Genomic DNA, 14,923 nt, shown 5'->3' with positions numbered 1-14,923 from the left:
TATGGCTTTAAGAATTCCAAATCATTAACACAAAATACATACCAACTCAAAACTGACACAAATTAAAGAGGAAGATATTTTATCAAAATATTTGAAGATCAACCCATGCTAAGCAACCTCCTGAAAAGCATGGGGAGCTGCCATGCGCTTAGAAGAGACCCGAGGAACCTGGAGCGGTGGTCTTGGCAGATAACTGAGAGGGAAGCTGGTTTTTAAATATTTTGTTAAACAACACATGTGCAGGTGCAAGTTTAAGCTGACACATGTTAATGATTTAAGGTCTTAAACAGGTTTTTTATTTTATTGTTTTAAGGCTCCGTTGTTCATTCTAAAAGATCTGACAGTTTCTTTGGAGCCGTTTGTAAGCAATAGACTCTTTAGTAATCCATTTGATGTCTTCGTTATTCTTAACGTGTGCAGATTTGTGAATTATTCAAATACAATTGAGTAGTCTTGATACCTCAACCAATTTATAAGAGTTTTTATGATCTGCAACATAGTAGCCTCGAAATCAGAAATGGCACGTAATTAGGGTATTTTGTTTTTATTTTTTTAAATTGGGCAGGTCAAATTGACATCTATTTAAAGAAAACTTAATGTTCTAGATATGCAACATCAAGTGAATATATTTTATTTATTGTTTGTTTATATGTTTATTTAGCCAGGGATTGAACCCAAGGGCGTTTAACCACTGAGCTTCATTCTTAGCCCTTCGAATTTTTTCATTTTGAAACAGGGTCTCACTAGGTTGCTTAGGGCCTTGTTAAATTGTGAGACTAGCTTTGAACTTGCAATCCTCCTGCCTCAGCCTCCCAAGCCACTGGGATTTCAGGAATGTTCCACCACACCCAAGCCAATATATTTTAAAATATAGTCTCACCTTTCTAGGTTATAGGTGAGAATTCTAGTCTTGCCATATTTGGGAGCCTTGTAGGAAATTCTTTTAAGTGAAACATTTAGAGTACTTCAGAACACTTTTGAGGTGGCTGTGAACCTCAATTTTCACTATAATGACATTCTAGGAATTAAGCACCTTTTCTGAAGCTTTTTTTTTCCCAGGAAATATTATTGTCCATTGAATTGCTAATAGATGTATTTCTAAAAGAGACACATGGGGGAGTTAAATGTTGGCAAACAGTTTGATGTCCTGTTTGACTTCCCCAAAGTGTATGTTTGCTTGTCATCATTGTGATTCTATAAGTAGCATTTCACTAAAAAGCAGGGCCACAGGGCCTCCCTGAGCCTGGGCCATTATCTCCTCTTTATAGGTCATTCTTCTTTGCCTGTGAGGCCAGTCATAGGCCTATGGCAGAATTGGCTGTTGTTAAGCTTTGATATCATTCAGTACTTTTCTTTAAAAGCTTTTAAAAATCATAATTATGACTCAGTAATTGCATTTGATTCTGAACTTCCCTGGGCAGAACCTGGGATTTTTTATTATGCTACTGTGATATTCAGGGATTCTTGAGTGCTACTGGCAACTGCTGGGCAGCAAAGAGCTTTGGGCCTCCATCCTTTCAAGAGCTGTAATGGAGCCCTCTGGTCTCCATTGCAAGGAAAAGGTGCTTGAGGCAAACAGAGAGCAGGACCTCAAAGGGTATTAGGTGAGGACAGGGAGGGGACTAATAGTTAACAGGGTAGGAAAGTGTCCCATTTGGACTTACACTTCATCCATCATTGCAGTAAGTGGGCCAAAGATGGTGTTTAGGAATTGCATCTATGTGTTGCCTTCCTTAGTTGTGTGGGGCTCTGGTGTGGACACTGGTGCCAGGTCAGATACTGAAAGGGCTTCCGAAGAAGATGAAGATGTGATCCCTGCCCTCTAGGGTTTTACAGTCCAGTTGTAGCAAATAAGAGTTTGCAGAACAGATGCAGATGTTAAAACAAAAGGTCCTCAAGTTGGGTGGAGGTGGCATGGCTAAGAACTGCTTTCAAGGATATTTGCAAGGCATTTGACAGAGAGCTTTTGGCATTTGGCGGGGTAATTTACATGTGTTATCTCATTTTGTGCTCATAACAGTCTTGTGGCAGTTTTCTTTCCACCCCAATTGTTAGGGGATGATCTTCAGGCTTAGAGGTCAGTTATGTCCAGGGTTCTGAGGCTTGTCTGCACTTTGGAATCATCTGGCTCTTTAATAAAATAAGGATGTCAGATTTCTGCCCTCAGCTATTTTTATTTAATTGGGAAGAATGTGACTACAGAATTGGAATTTTTAAAGGCTTCCTAATTGATTTTAATGTGCAACAAAGTTGAAGCATTGAGTTAAGATTGAACTGAGGTCACAGAGATCCTTCAGGTGCAGTCAAAACTTGACCCATGTCTGACTGCTTCCAGAGCTCGGGACTTTGATCACTGAATGAGATGGATGCCATTGGTAGACAGGGCTTTGGAAGATGGGCAGTTTTGGTAAGCTATAAAAGAGAATAGGTCTAGGAGTGTATGGGGCGGGGGCGCGGGATTTGGAGTAGGTGACACCAAGTACAGATTTTGAATTCAGTAATAAGCAATCATAAAATATGTTGAATATTGACCAGGCACTGTATTAGTAGGAGCTCACACTTCTATGACACCAAATATTCAGCATTGTTCTCCGAGTATCACACACGCTGACCCACTTAATCCTCACAAAAGCCCTGTTCAGTTACTAGTCCTGTTTCACACGTGAGGATCTTGAGGCTCAAAACTTTCTTAACTCACTGACTTATAAATCTCATAAGTAGCACACCACCTCCTGAATTTAAGTTTCTAACTACTATGCTATGCTACCTCTTGTGTGAAGAATGTACTAAATGTTCTCATATTTGCCAGTCCTTGTGCTAAGGACTTTATATTCATTGCTTCATGTTGTACTTGCAATAACTCTCTCAAAAACTACTACTACTATAGGTGAGAAATACAGACATTTTCTCACGGTCCCATAACTGGCAAATGGTGATACTGGTGGTATTAGTATAGCCTTGCCTCATAATTCATGATTTTAGCCATTTCTGGTGTTTTAAAACATTGAAGTTATTTAAATGTTCAAGTTAAATCCTTAGAGTAATGCCACATATAAAACAGACAGACAGACAAAAAGGACTGGAACAGCTTCCTTTGAGTTTGGGATGCTCAACTCAGGCCTCTGTTTCTTCATGCTCCTTCTGTTCCACTAACCTGTTTTTCAGCCCCCAGACACACTTGTGGAATCCATGGCAACTAGGGAACACAGTCTGAAAAATACTGTTGTGGATAATCCAAATCTTCAAGATGTTAGAACCAGGCCAGTGAAATCTGACAGATACTGATGGTTCAGGCATGTTTTCTTGGCAGTGGGAAGACAAACTGTGATAGTGATTCTCATGGTGCTTCTGTGAGTCACAGACCTGTGGGTCCAAGTTCAAAGACACAGCCAAAAATGCTGGGGGGAAAAAAAAGAAGCCTAACCTTCAATTTACAAATTTAGAAAGCCTTGTAAGAGCCCCACGAGTACCCTTACCAACTTTGCTTTTTCCTCCTTCTCTCTTCCCCAATTCTCTTATTTTGTACTAAGGCAAAAAAATAACTTCACCATATTCCCCAGCCTCAATGATTTTCTTTCTCTTTCTTCCCTTACTTCATTCTATTTTCTGTTATAGAAATCTTTTTTGTCTGCTCTTTAGAGCCTCTTCCTATATGTACACTCTGCTACCCATTTGCTAATTCTATTTCATAAAATCCAGAAGCAGATGTGGCTACTCTTACATGGGAGAAGCTGAGCAGACCACTTAGGGTAGAGGTAGGGACAGAGGCTAAGACTGTGTGTGTGTGTGTGTGTGTGTGTACTTTAAATCCTATCATATATGGGGAATATTATACTAATGATCAAAGGGAGTGATGGATCCAATAAGCATTTCCAAAACAGAGGTATTGGATGTGGTAACATGGAAAATAGGAAGGAAAAGGAAGAGATAAATTTAACTCAAACATGAGTGATTGGGGAAAAACTCAGGGCATGAGACCAAAATGGTGCATATGTTAGGGAGTGACATTGAGAGGGCAAGGCTATAGGGATTTTTTTTTTTTTTTTTTTAGGCAGATGTGCATGGATCAGAAGTTAGCCTTTGGTCATCTCCAATTTAATGTTATATTAAGATAAGCAGATTGAAGTGATCCAGAGGCAGTAGGAAGATGGAAGCAGCTACAGAGCACTTGATAAGAGGTTGGATGGTTTACCAGTCAAGATGAGCCAGGGATTGACAGGTACATGTGAAAGAGTTTGAATGAGTGAAAGGAGAAAGTGAAAGTTTGAACAGGCATTTGCATGAAGGTGAGAACTGTGAAGATAGACTTCATCTCCTGAGTATCTGTATAGATGATAAAGTGTCTCTAGGACAGTGTCACCTGGGGAAGGACCCAGTGATGGACTGCAAGGAGTTGAAGTGTTTGCAAAGCAAATAGGAAAAATAGGTTCCTATGCATCTTAGTCCATTTTGATTCCTGTAGCAAAATACTATAAACAAAATGATTTATAAATAACAGAAATTTCTTCCTCACTGTTATGGAGGCTGGGAAGTCCTACATCAAGGTTCCTGCATGGTCAAGTCCTCTTCCAGGTTGTGGATACTGACTTCTGTGCTCTCACATAGTGGGAGAAGAAACAAACTTCCTTGGATGTCCTTTGTAAGGGCACTAATCCCATTCCTGAGGGCTCTGTCCTCATGACTTAACTCCTCACAAGAGCTTCACCTCCTTATGCCATCACCTTGGGGGCTAGAATTTGCACATATGAATTTGGGGGGATACAGCATTCAGACCACAGCATCAGGTTTAGGAAAATGGGGATTGGGTAGAACACTGACAGATTAAAATGGGATTTCCAAAAGAATCTTTAGTGACAAATGGAGAATGCTCACAATACATTAGTTGTTCATAATATTTTATTTTATATGGATATATTCATATATAGCATCTCAATTAAATATGTACATACATAGAGAGGGATGGAGAAGCTGGAAAAAATTGTTTATAGTGTTTATTTCTAGGTGGTGAGATGTAGGTAGATCTTAACTGAAAAGAATGTTATTTGACTTAAAAAATTTTGAAGTTTTCATATCAGCAGCTTTCTTATTCTGTGTAATAAGTGTACCTTATTTGTATTATCAGAAAAATTTATTTTCTTGATATCAGTGAGAAGAGGAAATGATTATGGGCCATGTGGGCACTTCAGTGCCCACAGACAACTAATAGGCATGCCACATGGTGCCCATATTACTGATGAGGAAACTGAAACTGAGAGAGATGAAGAAACTTGTCTTAGTCACATAGTTTAGTAAGTGACACCATAATTCTAATCTGGTGGTTTTGAGACACAAACTACATGTATATTGTTGGTTAAGATGTTATTTTAATGAAGGGACAGATACATTTGGAGGAATGTAGCTATGTGCAAGCTGCACATTAAGAAAAGACATTTGGCAAAAAGGAAATTACCAGTGGCCTGCAAAAGTCTCTTTTCCATGGGATAGCAAGAGTAACAAGTGATTTCCTCTTGAAGAGAGAAGGCTGTTGTGGAGAGTACAGAGCACCCAATTCCAACTTCCCACACCAGCCTTGACGGTTTACAGTAATGGTGTAGCACGACAAAGGTGTATATCTTGCTTATGTGATGTGGGTTGGCCTAGGGCTTCATTATGGCCACTATGGATTCAGGCTAAAGGAAGTGTCATCTGAGACATGCTTCTATGTTTGCCTTGGCGCAGAGGAAGGAAGGTTAGAATTGAATGCTAGCACTACATGCTTCTTCCTGAAAATGATGGTATTTTATTGGCTGAAGCCATACTCACAGGGAAAGGGAAGGTGTAGTTTTACCATGTGTCCATAAGGAGGACAACTGAAATACTGTAGGCTATCCTAATGATCACCACAGCAAGAAAACATTTCTTACTTTAAATGCTTCTGCTTTGGCAATAAAGGAAACATTTTGCAGAACTCTAATAAAACATTAAACATAGAAAGAACCATGGGCATTGTCTAGGAAACTGAGATTCTGAGATTTGAATGGTTGCTTACAAAAAGTTACAGTGTACCTTATGGTCCTTAATGTGCAATACTTCCATATCAATTGGAATGAGTTGGAAGCCTTGGCCTGCAACTCTTTTAATGACTCTACTTCCAAGGTGTTGGGAACAACATTCTTACATGGGACTAAGCATTATTGATGTTGGGAGCCAATGGCATTTCCATCAGTTAAAACACTGGATTACATATCCTAAGTGTCCAGGTTTCTTTGTGTGGTTATAGCTGAAACAACTATAAGGTGTTACTCTAAAATGTAATTATTTAAAGATGGATTACCATAGAACTCCTGGTGTTTGCCCAAGAAGTCTGATGGCAAGTGAATTAGTAACTTGGAAGTCCAGGTGAGTAGATTAGAGTCTATAGATTGCAGATAGTTCAGTTTCAAGGAATGAGAGAGAATTCAGCAGATGTGAATTCTTGAGACCTTTCCTGTCTATTCTGGAATCAGTATCATGTTTGAAATAAATAATAATTTGTGACAGGGTCAAGAGGCAAAGACCATCTCCTGTGGAGGGTCAGGCAGACTATATGAATTAGTCTGTGGAATGGCCATTATTCTGATAGGTATATTTTTACACTATTGAGTACATAAAAAATAGGGACAAAAAGTAATAAAACTCTTATTTTAGCCTTAAGTATTGTTTTGCAGAAGAGTTTCTAGATATATTTGTAATATATGGGTTTTGTTGTTGTTGTTGTTTTTGGTACTGAGGACTGAACCCAGGCATGCTTTATCACTGAACTGCTTCTCTAGTCTTTTTTAATCTTTTCAATTTGAGATGAGATCTCATTAAATGCTTAGTAAAAACTTTGGATTCTTCTGATTCAGCCTCTCTAGTCACTTCGATTACACACGTGCCCCACCGTGCCTGGTCATATTAAAATATTATATGACTTATATGAGAACCTAAGAAAAACACAATTGTTTTTTTAAAATTGTATGTATTTATAAAGTTAAAGAATAATGCTATTTATTCTACAGTTAAATAGATGTGGTCCTGTGACTTTCATAGATTATTCTTTATATGTCTTGCTTTATTTTAAGCTGTTTTTAGTTTTGGCTTTGATTTAAATTGCATGGTCATTAAGTTTCCTCTTTCTATCAGGGCAAAATGGAGAGTTTTCTGAATCTTAAAAGCTTGTGATTTACCTTGGACGTGAACTATAATGCTTATTCTGAATAAATTCCATGTAAAACTGCAGAAATTGTGTAAAAAGTCTTTATGAATTGAAACTTAACATGTCATTGACACATTTTGAAGGGTGTTCTGTTGACTTTAGTGATGGATGAGCCCATTCTGCCAAGTGCAGCAGCGGGGAGGGGTGACTTAGAAACTCAAACATCAGCTCTGGAATCTAGAAACTTCCTGGAACCATGATTTTGAATCTGCAGAGTAGAAGCAGCCTGTGCAAGGCATGGCATTTCACCAGCTTTCTCCACGGAAGTCTCTGGAACAGAACCATAAACACCAACCCTTTTTGTTGTATGTTGGCTTTTAAAAGTCCCTAATGGTTTGGGGAGAGTAAGGCCTTGCCACGGGGCTCCCTAGTCCAATTTTTGGGACCTGGCTGAAAAACCCTGGATATTTGATAGTCTGGCTTATTTCTATGGTGTATTAGCACCCTATAAAAGTTACATGTCATTTATTTCAAGTTTAGAACCCTCTCAAACTTCAGGGGCAAACCAAACTTGAACCCTTTGTGGCTGGAATTCTGTTTACCTTTGGCCAAATCTTGCTTCCTGAATATAAGTCTGGGAGGTGAGGTGAGAGGGGCTCCTGAGGCCCATGGACATCAAATAGCTGTGACCAAACAAGGCTTTGATAGGTTAAAACATAAGTGAATCTGAAACACATCGATTAACTTCCTGTCAAAGTACCCTGGAGTCTACACACAGGAGTAGATTGTGCCAGGAGAACTGTGTTGAGTGTTGCCTCCCTCTAACTGCAAGGAAGTAGCTGAGAATTTTGCCAAACGTGGGTTGAAATTGGGTCAAATCACTCACCCCTACTTCTAGAATAGATATTAAACAGTGGACTCAAAGGTGAGCCTTGGAGAAATATGGACTTTTATTTTTGTTTTTGCTGTCCTGGGCTTGGAATGCAGGGCCTTGTGTGTACTGGGCAAGTCCTCTGCTACTGAACTCTATCCCATCCCAAAATGGACATTTACAGTGTTAGAAACATTTATTTTTAATCAGTGATAAAGAGAGAGCTCCTGGAAACAGTGTCTCTACTTCAAGAGCACCCACAATTTCTTTGTATTTACCATTGGAACACAGGGTAGTCAGGAATGCCTTATACTTGAATGAAGGAGCAATCACATTCACAGCTCCATGTGCCTTTCAGATAGAGGAACTGATGAATGCCTTGGAGAAAACCAGGCAAGAACTGGATGCCACCAAAGCTCGCCTTGCCTCTACACAGCAGTCCCTGGCTGAGAAAGAAGCACACTTGGCCAACCTGCGGATAGAGAGGAGGAAACAGCTGGAGGAGATCCTGGAGATGAAGTGAGTATACATTTTTGCTTTCTTCATCTTTCCTAACCTCTCTCTGAGGGTGGCAAAGGGGAAAGGGCTGGAGAAGGTGAAGAAAGAGCATGGTGAAAGAATAATTTGGCTAATACCTGACATTTGTGAGACTATGTTTCTTATTTTTTAAATTTTAATTTTGGTGTCTCAATTTGCACATTATCCACATCTGTTATTAAAAAAAAAAAAACACACACACACATCCAGCATTAGAATTTGTGCCTGTGTTTTGTGGAAGGTGCTGGTATTCATAGATCTGTCACAGAGGTCTGAGTCAGCCAAGAGACAGAGGCCTCAAGCACAATGGTAATTTGAGCGCTGCTCAGAGTTAAGTGGAAACTTTTCTGAGGAGGTATTTCCTAATTGTGACTATAACTTTGCTAATTATATTCTTTTCACTTGTGCACAATGCCTGGCTTGTGTTTGCTTTCAGAGTCTCAAGGTTGGCACCTCTTTGTTTAGAAAGCAGAACTCTGATTTGCTGAGCTGATAAAAATAGTTTAGGAATCCCCCACCCACGCACCAAGGTGAAGGGAGAAAGTAAGGAAAGAAGAGATTTAGGGTTAGAACTGATTGATTTTTCTGATTTAATCAACAAAGTGGAGCCTGAATGCTGAGAAATGGTCCTTCTTATGACACACCCACATACACCTAGCTCTTATTCTACACTCTCAGTGAAACAGTAGCATGCAAGAATATATGAAAGAAAGAAAATCTTACTGGAAGATTTTTATAATAATCAATTGTAATGGATTTGTTTCTCAAAAACTAGTTAGGAAACAGCATCTCTAGAAGTGTGTAAATGAAATAATCACTAAGATATAATTTAAATCCTGCTTCCTTCCACAACAAGGGGAAACATACATAATTATGGCATCGTAAGCCTATAACACAGACTTTGAAATTGGTGGCTAGGTATAGAAGAGTGACCTTATGGTGACCCAGCAAGTCTTACACATGGTTAACATTAAACCCAGAAAGCTTAGATCATGGAAAATATGGAATAAAATATTTTGAAGGATTTAATAATGAGGACAAAACTTTTATGCCTCATCAACTACCTCAGTTTCTCCAAGACCAAAGACTAAGTAGGATTTTTTTTCACATATAAACTAGTATTTTTCCTAATAAAAATGATATAATAAAAACAGATACTATTATACTCAGTTTAGAAGTAAGGGAGCTGAGACTCAGAGAGATTCAAATAATTTGCTTAAGGCCATCTGGCCAGGATTAAAACCAAAGTCTTGGGCTGGAGTTGTGGCTCAAGTGGTGGAATGCTTGCTTAGCACACGTGAGGAACTGGGTTTTATCCTTCACACCACATATTGTGTCCACCTAAAACTAATAAATAAATAAATAAGTAAACACACACACACACACACACACACACACACACATATATACATACAACAAAGTCTTCTGCCTCGCCCTTTCTTTCTACTACCTCATTTTCTTGTGGAGCTTTTGTGAACTTCATCAAGTCTGGGACTTTTGTCTGTCTCAATCACTGGAGAAATTTCTCTGCTTTTAGCAGAGCTGGGAATATGGTAGGCACTCAACTGTTTGTCAAATGAGTGAATAGTTAAAATTCTGTAGACTGAATTTTATGTCATTGAACAGAAAAGTATTTAAAGCTTCTGTGACATTATCATACCTTTTTCAATAATTTATTATCAATAGTCAGTTCCCATACTAATGTACTGACAATATGGATAATAGATTCTATCAGCAGTTATTGTGTTCTGTTTCCCATCATTCTCCAGTTGTTCCCAGGTTAACTCTGTATTTCCTGAAGTAGTGTATCATGCCACCTTAGTGACTTCCTGCTTTAAAAAGAGCATATACATAATCTCAAGGTTTTAGGAGAATAAGTAATAAGGGTAATGTGCTTGTTTGGGAGTCATCAGACCTGGGTTGTGATCCTATCACTTCCCCTTGTGTCTACATGACTTGGAGGAAGTGCCCTCAACCTCAGTGACCCTCGGGTTTCCTCTGTAATGATTTGCATGGGGGTGATTATGAGGAGAGGTATTAGGTAGAGGGTTTGGCACACAGGAAATGATATATGTGTATAAAGGGCTCAATCAGCCAATGAAAATATGTCATTTGTTTACTATACTCTATGAAGACTATCATTTATCTAAAGTTTGGATTATTTTTTTAGAACATATAAACCTTTCCATGTGTATGTTTTCCCACTTAATTTCATGATTTCAGATAGCACCTAACTAAGACCTCTTTTGATGAATTGCCACATTATTACTGAAGTGCTTAATCTGCTGCCACTGTAAAATAAATACAAAATTCCTCTTTTAATTTTCCTTTGGTAAAAGGAACAAAGCCCTGCTTCATTAAGTCCTGTATGGATCCCATTCATTATTCAATTGGCCCCGCAGCCCAACTTTCGAACTCCTTACCTGCAACTATGAAAGACACAGGTATAAGGCAAATATATTGACTGAGATCCCTAGGCTCAGCAGCCTCTTGGGTGTTCGTGTCAACTAATTGGTTTTATTGATCATGATTTTTGAGTCAAATTGACATATTGGTTATTCGACCTTGACTGAGTTGATGTAAGTTAGTGGAATCAACCAGATGTGTATTATCATCATTGATACTTACTATCAAAACTTAGTTTTTCATTTAACTGACATTCATCATGCAATATTGTTACCAGTTCTATCCAGTTTGCAAACCCCAGTAGAAAAGGAGAAGCTACACAGTGTTTAAAGGAAAGGGGTGGAGCCATAAGGCAAGAGAAATGTATGCTCTCATAACTCATTTTTCATCTCACTTGCCTCAAAGTATGAAAAGAGATTACTCTGCTCTTGCCTCAGTTTTTCCTTCAGTAAAATGGAGGTGATAATATCTGTTCTTCCTATTCTACATATGTGTGATAGGGACAGGATTTTTAAAAAGTACTGGACTAAGGCTAATATAAAACAGCATATGTGAAAGTGCTTTGAAACATAAAAAGGGCTTTTAAAATGAGAGGTGTTGTCTGTTAAATTCATTGCAAAATCAAAAGGCATAGAGTTTTAGAATTGGAAGGCAGTTTTAGAATCAGACCCAACTTCTCAGCCTGCATAAGCCATACTCCCTTCCACATAATTACTGATAAGGAATTTGCCAGGCCCTGGTAGATACCATTCCCATTAGAAGCAGTGGACTCACAGGTGGTGGTTCATGTTCAGTGGCTCATGGAGAGAGCTCAATGCATTGTTACACAGAACTGAAATGTCTTTCCATGTAATCTTTCCATTTGTCCTGATTCTTTTTCAGAATTATGCAGAATTTATCAGAATCACACACATAGGATAGATGGCCTTTTACATACTTGTTAGATAATATTGTTCGTTTGAGAAATAAGGGTAGAAAAAATGGAGAAGCAAAACTGAAATAATAAAAAATCACCCTGAAATAATAAAAAATCACCGATGATGCTAACATAGAAGTAGACACCAATGGCATTTGGCATATACTTGTATAAATGTTGTTCCCCACATACTTTTAAAAAAAGAAGATTAGATTGTATTTGCATGTTTTATAAGTCCTACTTCTTTTGCTTTCTGAATGCAAACACCTTTCATGTCACAATCATAGAAATGTGTTTTTTTTTAAATCATGCAATATACTGTCATATAGGTTTACCCCATTATTGAGTATCTGTTTTGGTCTAATATTTTGCATCGCTTTCATAGCAAACTGCTATTTAATTTTATTGATTTACTTTGAAGTAATTATAGTTTGACATAAAATTGCAAAATAAGAGATTTTTTTTATGATCTTCATCCCTTACAACATTGGTAACATCTTACAATAGTAATTATGGAAATTGATAATGGTACAACCTGCCAACTTTATGCAGATTGCTCCAGTTTTACATGCATTGGGGTGTGGGGGGGGTTGCAGTTTTATCACAGGTATAGATTTATGTCAAATCTACCACAGTCAAAATTATAGATCTCTTCCATTCATTCTTGTAGGGATCATTGGTCCTATCTTTTGGTAGTTCATCCACTCCCCACTGATGCATGTGTGTGTGTTACATCATTTTGGGACATGTGCCAAAAAGTTGGAAATATATACCATTCTGGCCTACATTTTCTTCTGCCATTCTTTTTGGGTGGGCAGAGAACTGTCCTCTTATTTTTAAATTTTGATTGAATTAGAGTGAGAAAAATATGATCTGGTTTTTCTAACTTAAAGATTTCTCATGATGTGACTTTATTTACAGTGAAATTTTCTGATTGGACCTTGAGAACCTGTAACATGTTAGGGATCCAGTAAACATAAGTGGAATGAAAGAGTGAATGAGTTCAAAGATTCATAGCTTTTCACAGGCACTGTTCTAGTGAACAACCCACAAAAAACCCTTGGCCTTGTTGAGATCTTAATTTTAATCAAATGAGTGAAGGAGATGAGTGAAGAAATAAATAAGCCAATAAGTGACTAGATAGATGAATAAAGTGGTTTCTTGCATGACCAAAGAGGTTTGGAATCCCACTTAGATGTCATTTCTAAAGGTAAGTTATTTGGGATGTGGGGAGACATGGATAATGTTGCGAACCTCCCCATCATATATGTTTCAGTCGGCTTTTATGCTGCTGTGACTAAAAGATCTGGCAAGAACAATTTTAGAGGAGAGAAAGTTCATTTGGGGGCTCATGGTTTCATAGGTATCTGGCTCCATTCCTCTGGGCTTGAGGTGAGGCAGAACATCAGGGTGGCAGAGTGTGACAGAGGAAAGAAGCTCACAAGGCGATCAGAAAGCAGAGAGAGAGAGGGACTCCACTTGCCACATAAATATAATATATATACACACACCCCAGAGGCACACCCCAATGCCAACCTCCTCCAGCCACATCCTACCAGCCTTCAATTATACTCAATCCCCCGTGAGGGGGATTAATTCACTGATTGGGTCAAGGCCCTCATAACCCAATCATTTCTCCTCTGAATCTTTTTGAATTGTATCACACATGAGCTTTCAGGGTATACTTCACATCCAAACCATAACAATGTGAGAACGTTCTTAGGAACTGAAACCAAATTTATTCCAATTTTAGGCTATAAATATGTTAGATACTGGATTCTTCAACCCAACACCCCTTCTTCAGTTTGATTTTTATTGGTTGGTGTTCTAACTATTGGTCATTATTTCCACCCTGGAAGGAACTAACAGTTCTCCACTATATATTTTCATAGAAGAACATAACATTCTTCTTTCCCTATGTATAAGATTTTTACTTAAAAATATCCCAAACCCCTTGCTAAAACATTTCATAATAGTTCATCTGTTACATATGTCCCTATTTAAAGGAAATTTTATTAAAAGAATATTAAGAACATTATTCTATATGTTTGGTTTCATTAATACTAGTTAATAAGCTTACATTCTAGTAACCAAAGCTCAATTATTTAATTTGTGTCAGGTGAATTTGATATCTGTGGCTAAAAGGAATGGAGGGCCTTCAGATAAAGTGCTTAAAATCTGTGTGCGTTTTCTCAGATGATTTTAACTACCACAGAAATTTAATAGGTAGACAAGCAGCTAACTGATATTTTTCATTTAGTATAAAATGTTCTGTTGAATAAGGGTTTTAATGACTAGTTGATAATTTGAAGTGTGCCTTTTAAACTTTTCATAGTGATTTCCTGTGCTTATGTTATGTAAAAAATGTAAGCAGACCCCTACATTTTTAACTCTTCCAATGGTGTTCAATCCATCTTAATTTACTGGGTATTGTTGGATTTTAGACATCTTCTTCAGATAGCCTCACAAGCCTTTGTATACACTGGGTTATTTTAGGACATTTACAGTGAGGTAAGGCAGCAGCTCATTCTAGGGCATTATCCTGTTGGCCCCTTTGATCTGGGATCCTTTCTGGAGAGCCACTCATTAGGTAAGTACCCTTCAAAGGAGAGGCAGCATGCAGAAAATGATAAAATCAATTTATTCTCTACTTCATGCCAACATGAGAAAAGACAAATGACATTTCTTTAGGGAGGAATCCTAAGTGCCTGGCAATTTGCACAGGATAAATGGAGCCTGGAAGAGGAGTTTTGAAGGCAACTGTTACTTAAAATTGATAAACTCAGTAGCAAGGGGGCTGTACTATTTTACAGAGACCTTATGGGGATTGAATGAGATTATCCATTTATGAGAAAGTGATTTTTAAGCCATACAAGGCTATAATCATGTCTTATGTTACTATTAATATGCTAGGTATGTTCTTACAGTTAACATACCTGATCCTGTTTCAAATTACAACTTCACTTTGTGAATTCAACAGTTTTATTTTTTGCTACAGCACACTTCTTTCTCTAATCAGTGGTTTATTTGTAAAAAC

General features: G+C 38.0%; 1 protein-coding gene across 1 annotated transcript in view; it reads left to right on the top strand.

The window, feature by feature from the left end:
- Erc2 (ELKS/RAB6-interacting/CAST family member 2) overlaps positions 1–14,923 on the top strand; it is a 678,261-nt gene that overhangs the window by 513,874 nt on the left and 149,464 nt on the right. The window contains exon 15 of the mRNA XM_071614554.1: positions 8,386–8,546. Within this exon, the coding sequence (XP_071470655.1) occupies positions 8,386–8,546 (161 nt within the window). The remainder of the gene's footprint in view (positions 1–8,385; positions 8,547–14,923) is intronic.

The sequence above is a fragment of the Marmota flaviventris genome, chromosome 1 (assembly GCF_047511675.1).
Source record: "Marmota flaviventris isolate mMarFla1 chromosome 1, mMarFla1.hap1, whole genome shotgun sequence".
NCBI lineage: Eukaryota > Metazoa > Chordata > Mammalia > Rodentia > Sciuridae > Marmota > Marmota flaviventris.
Note: the sequence above shows the minus strand (reverse complement) of the source record. Positions and strands in the feature narration are given on the sequence as shown.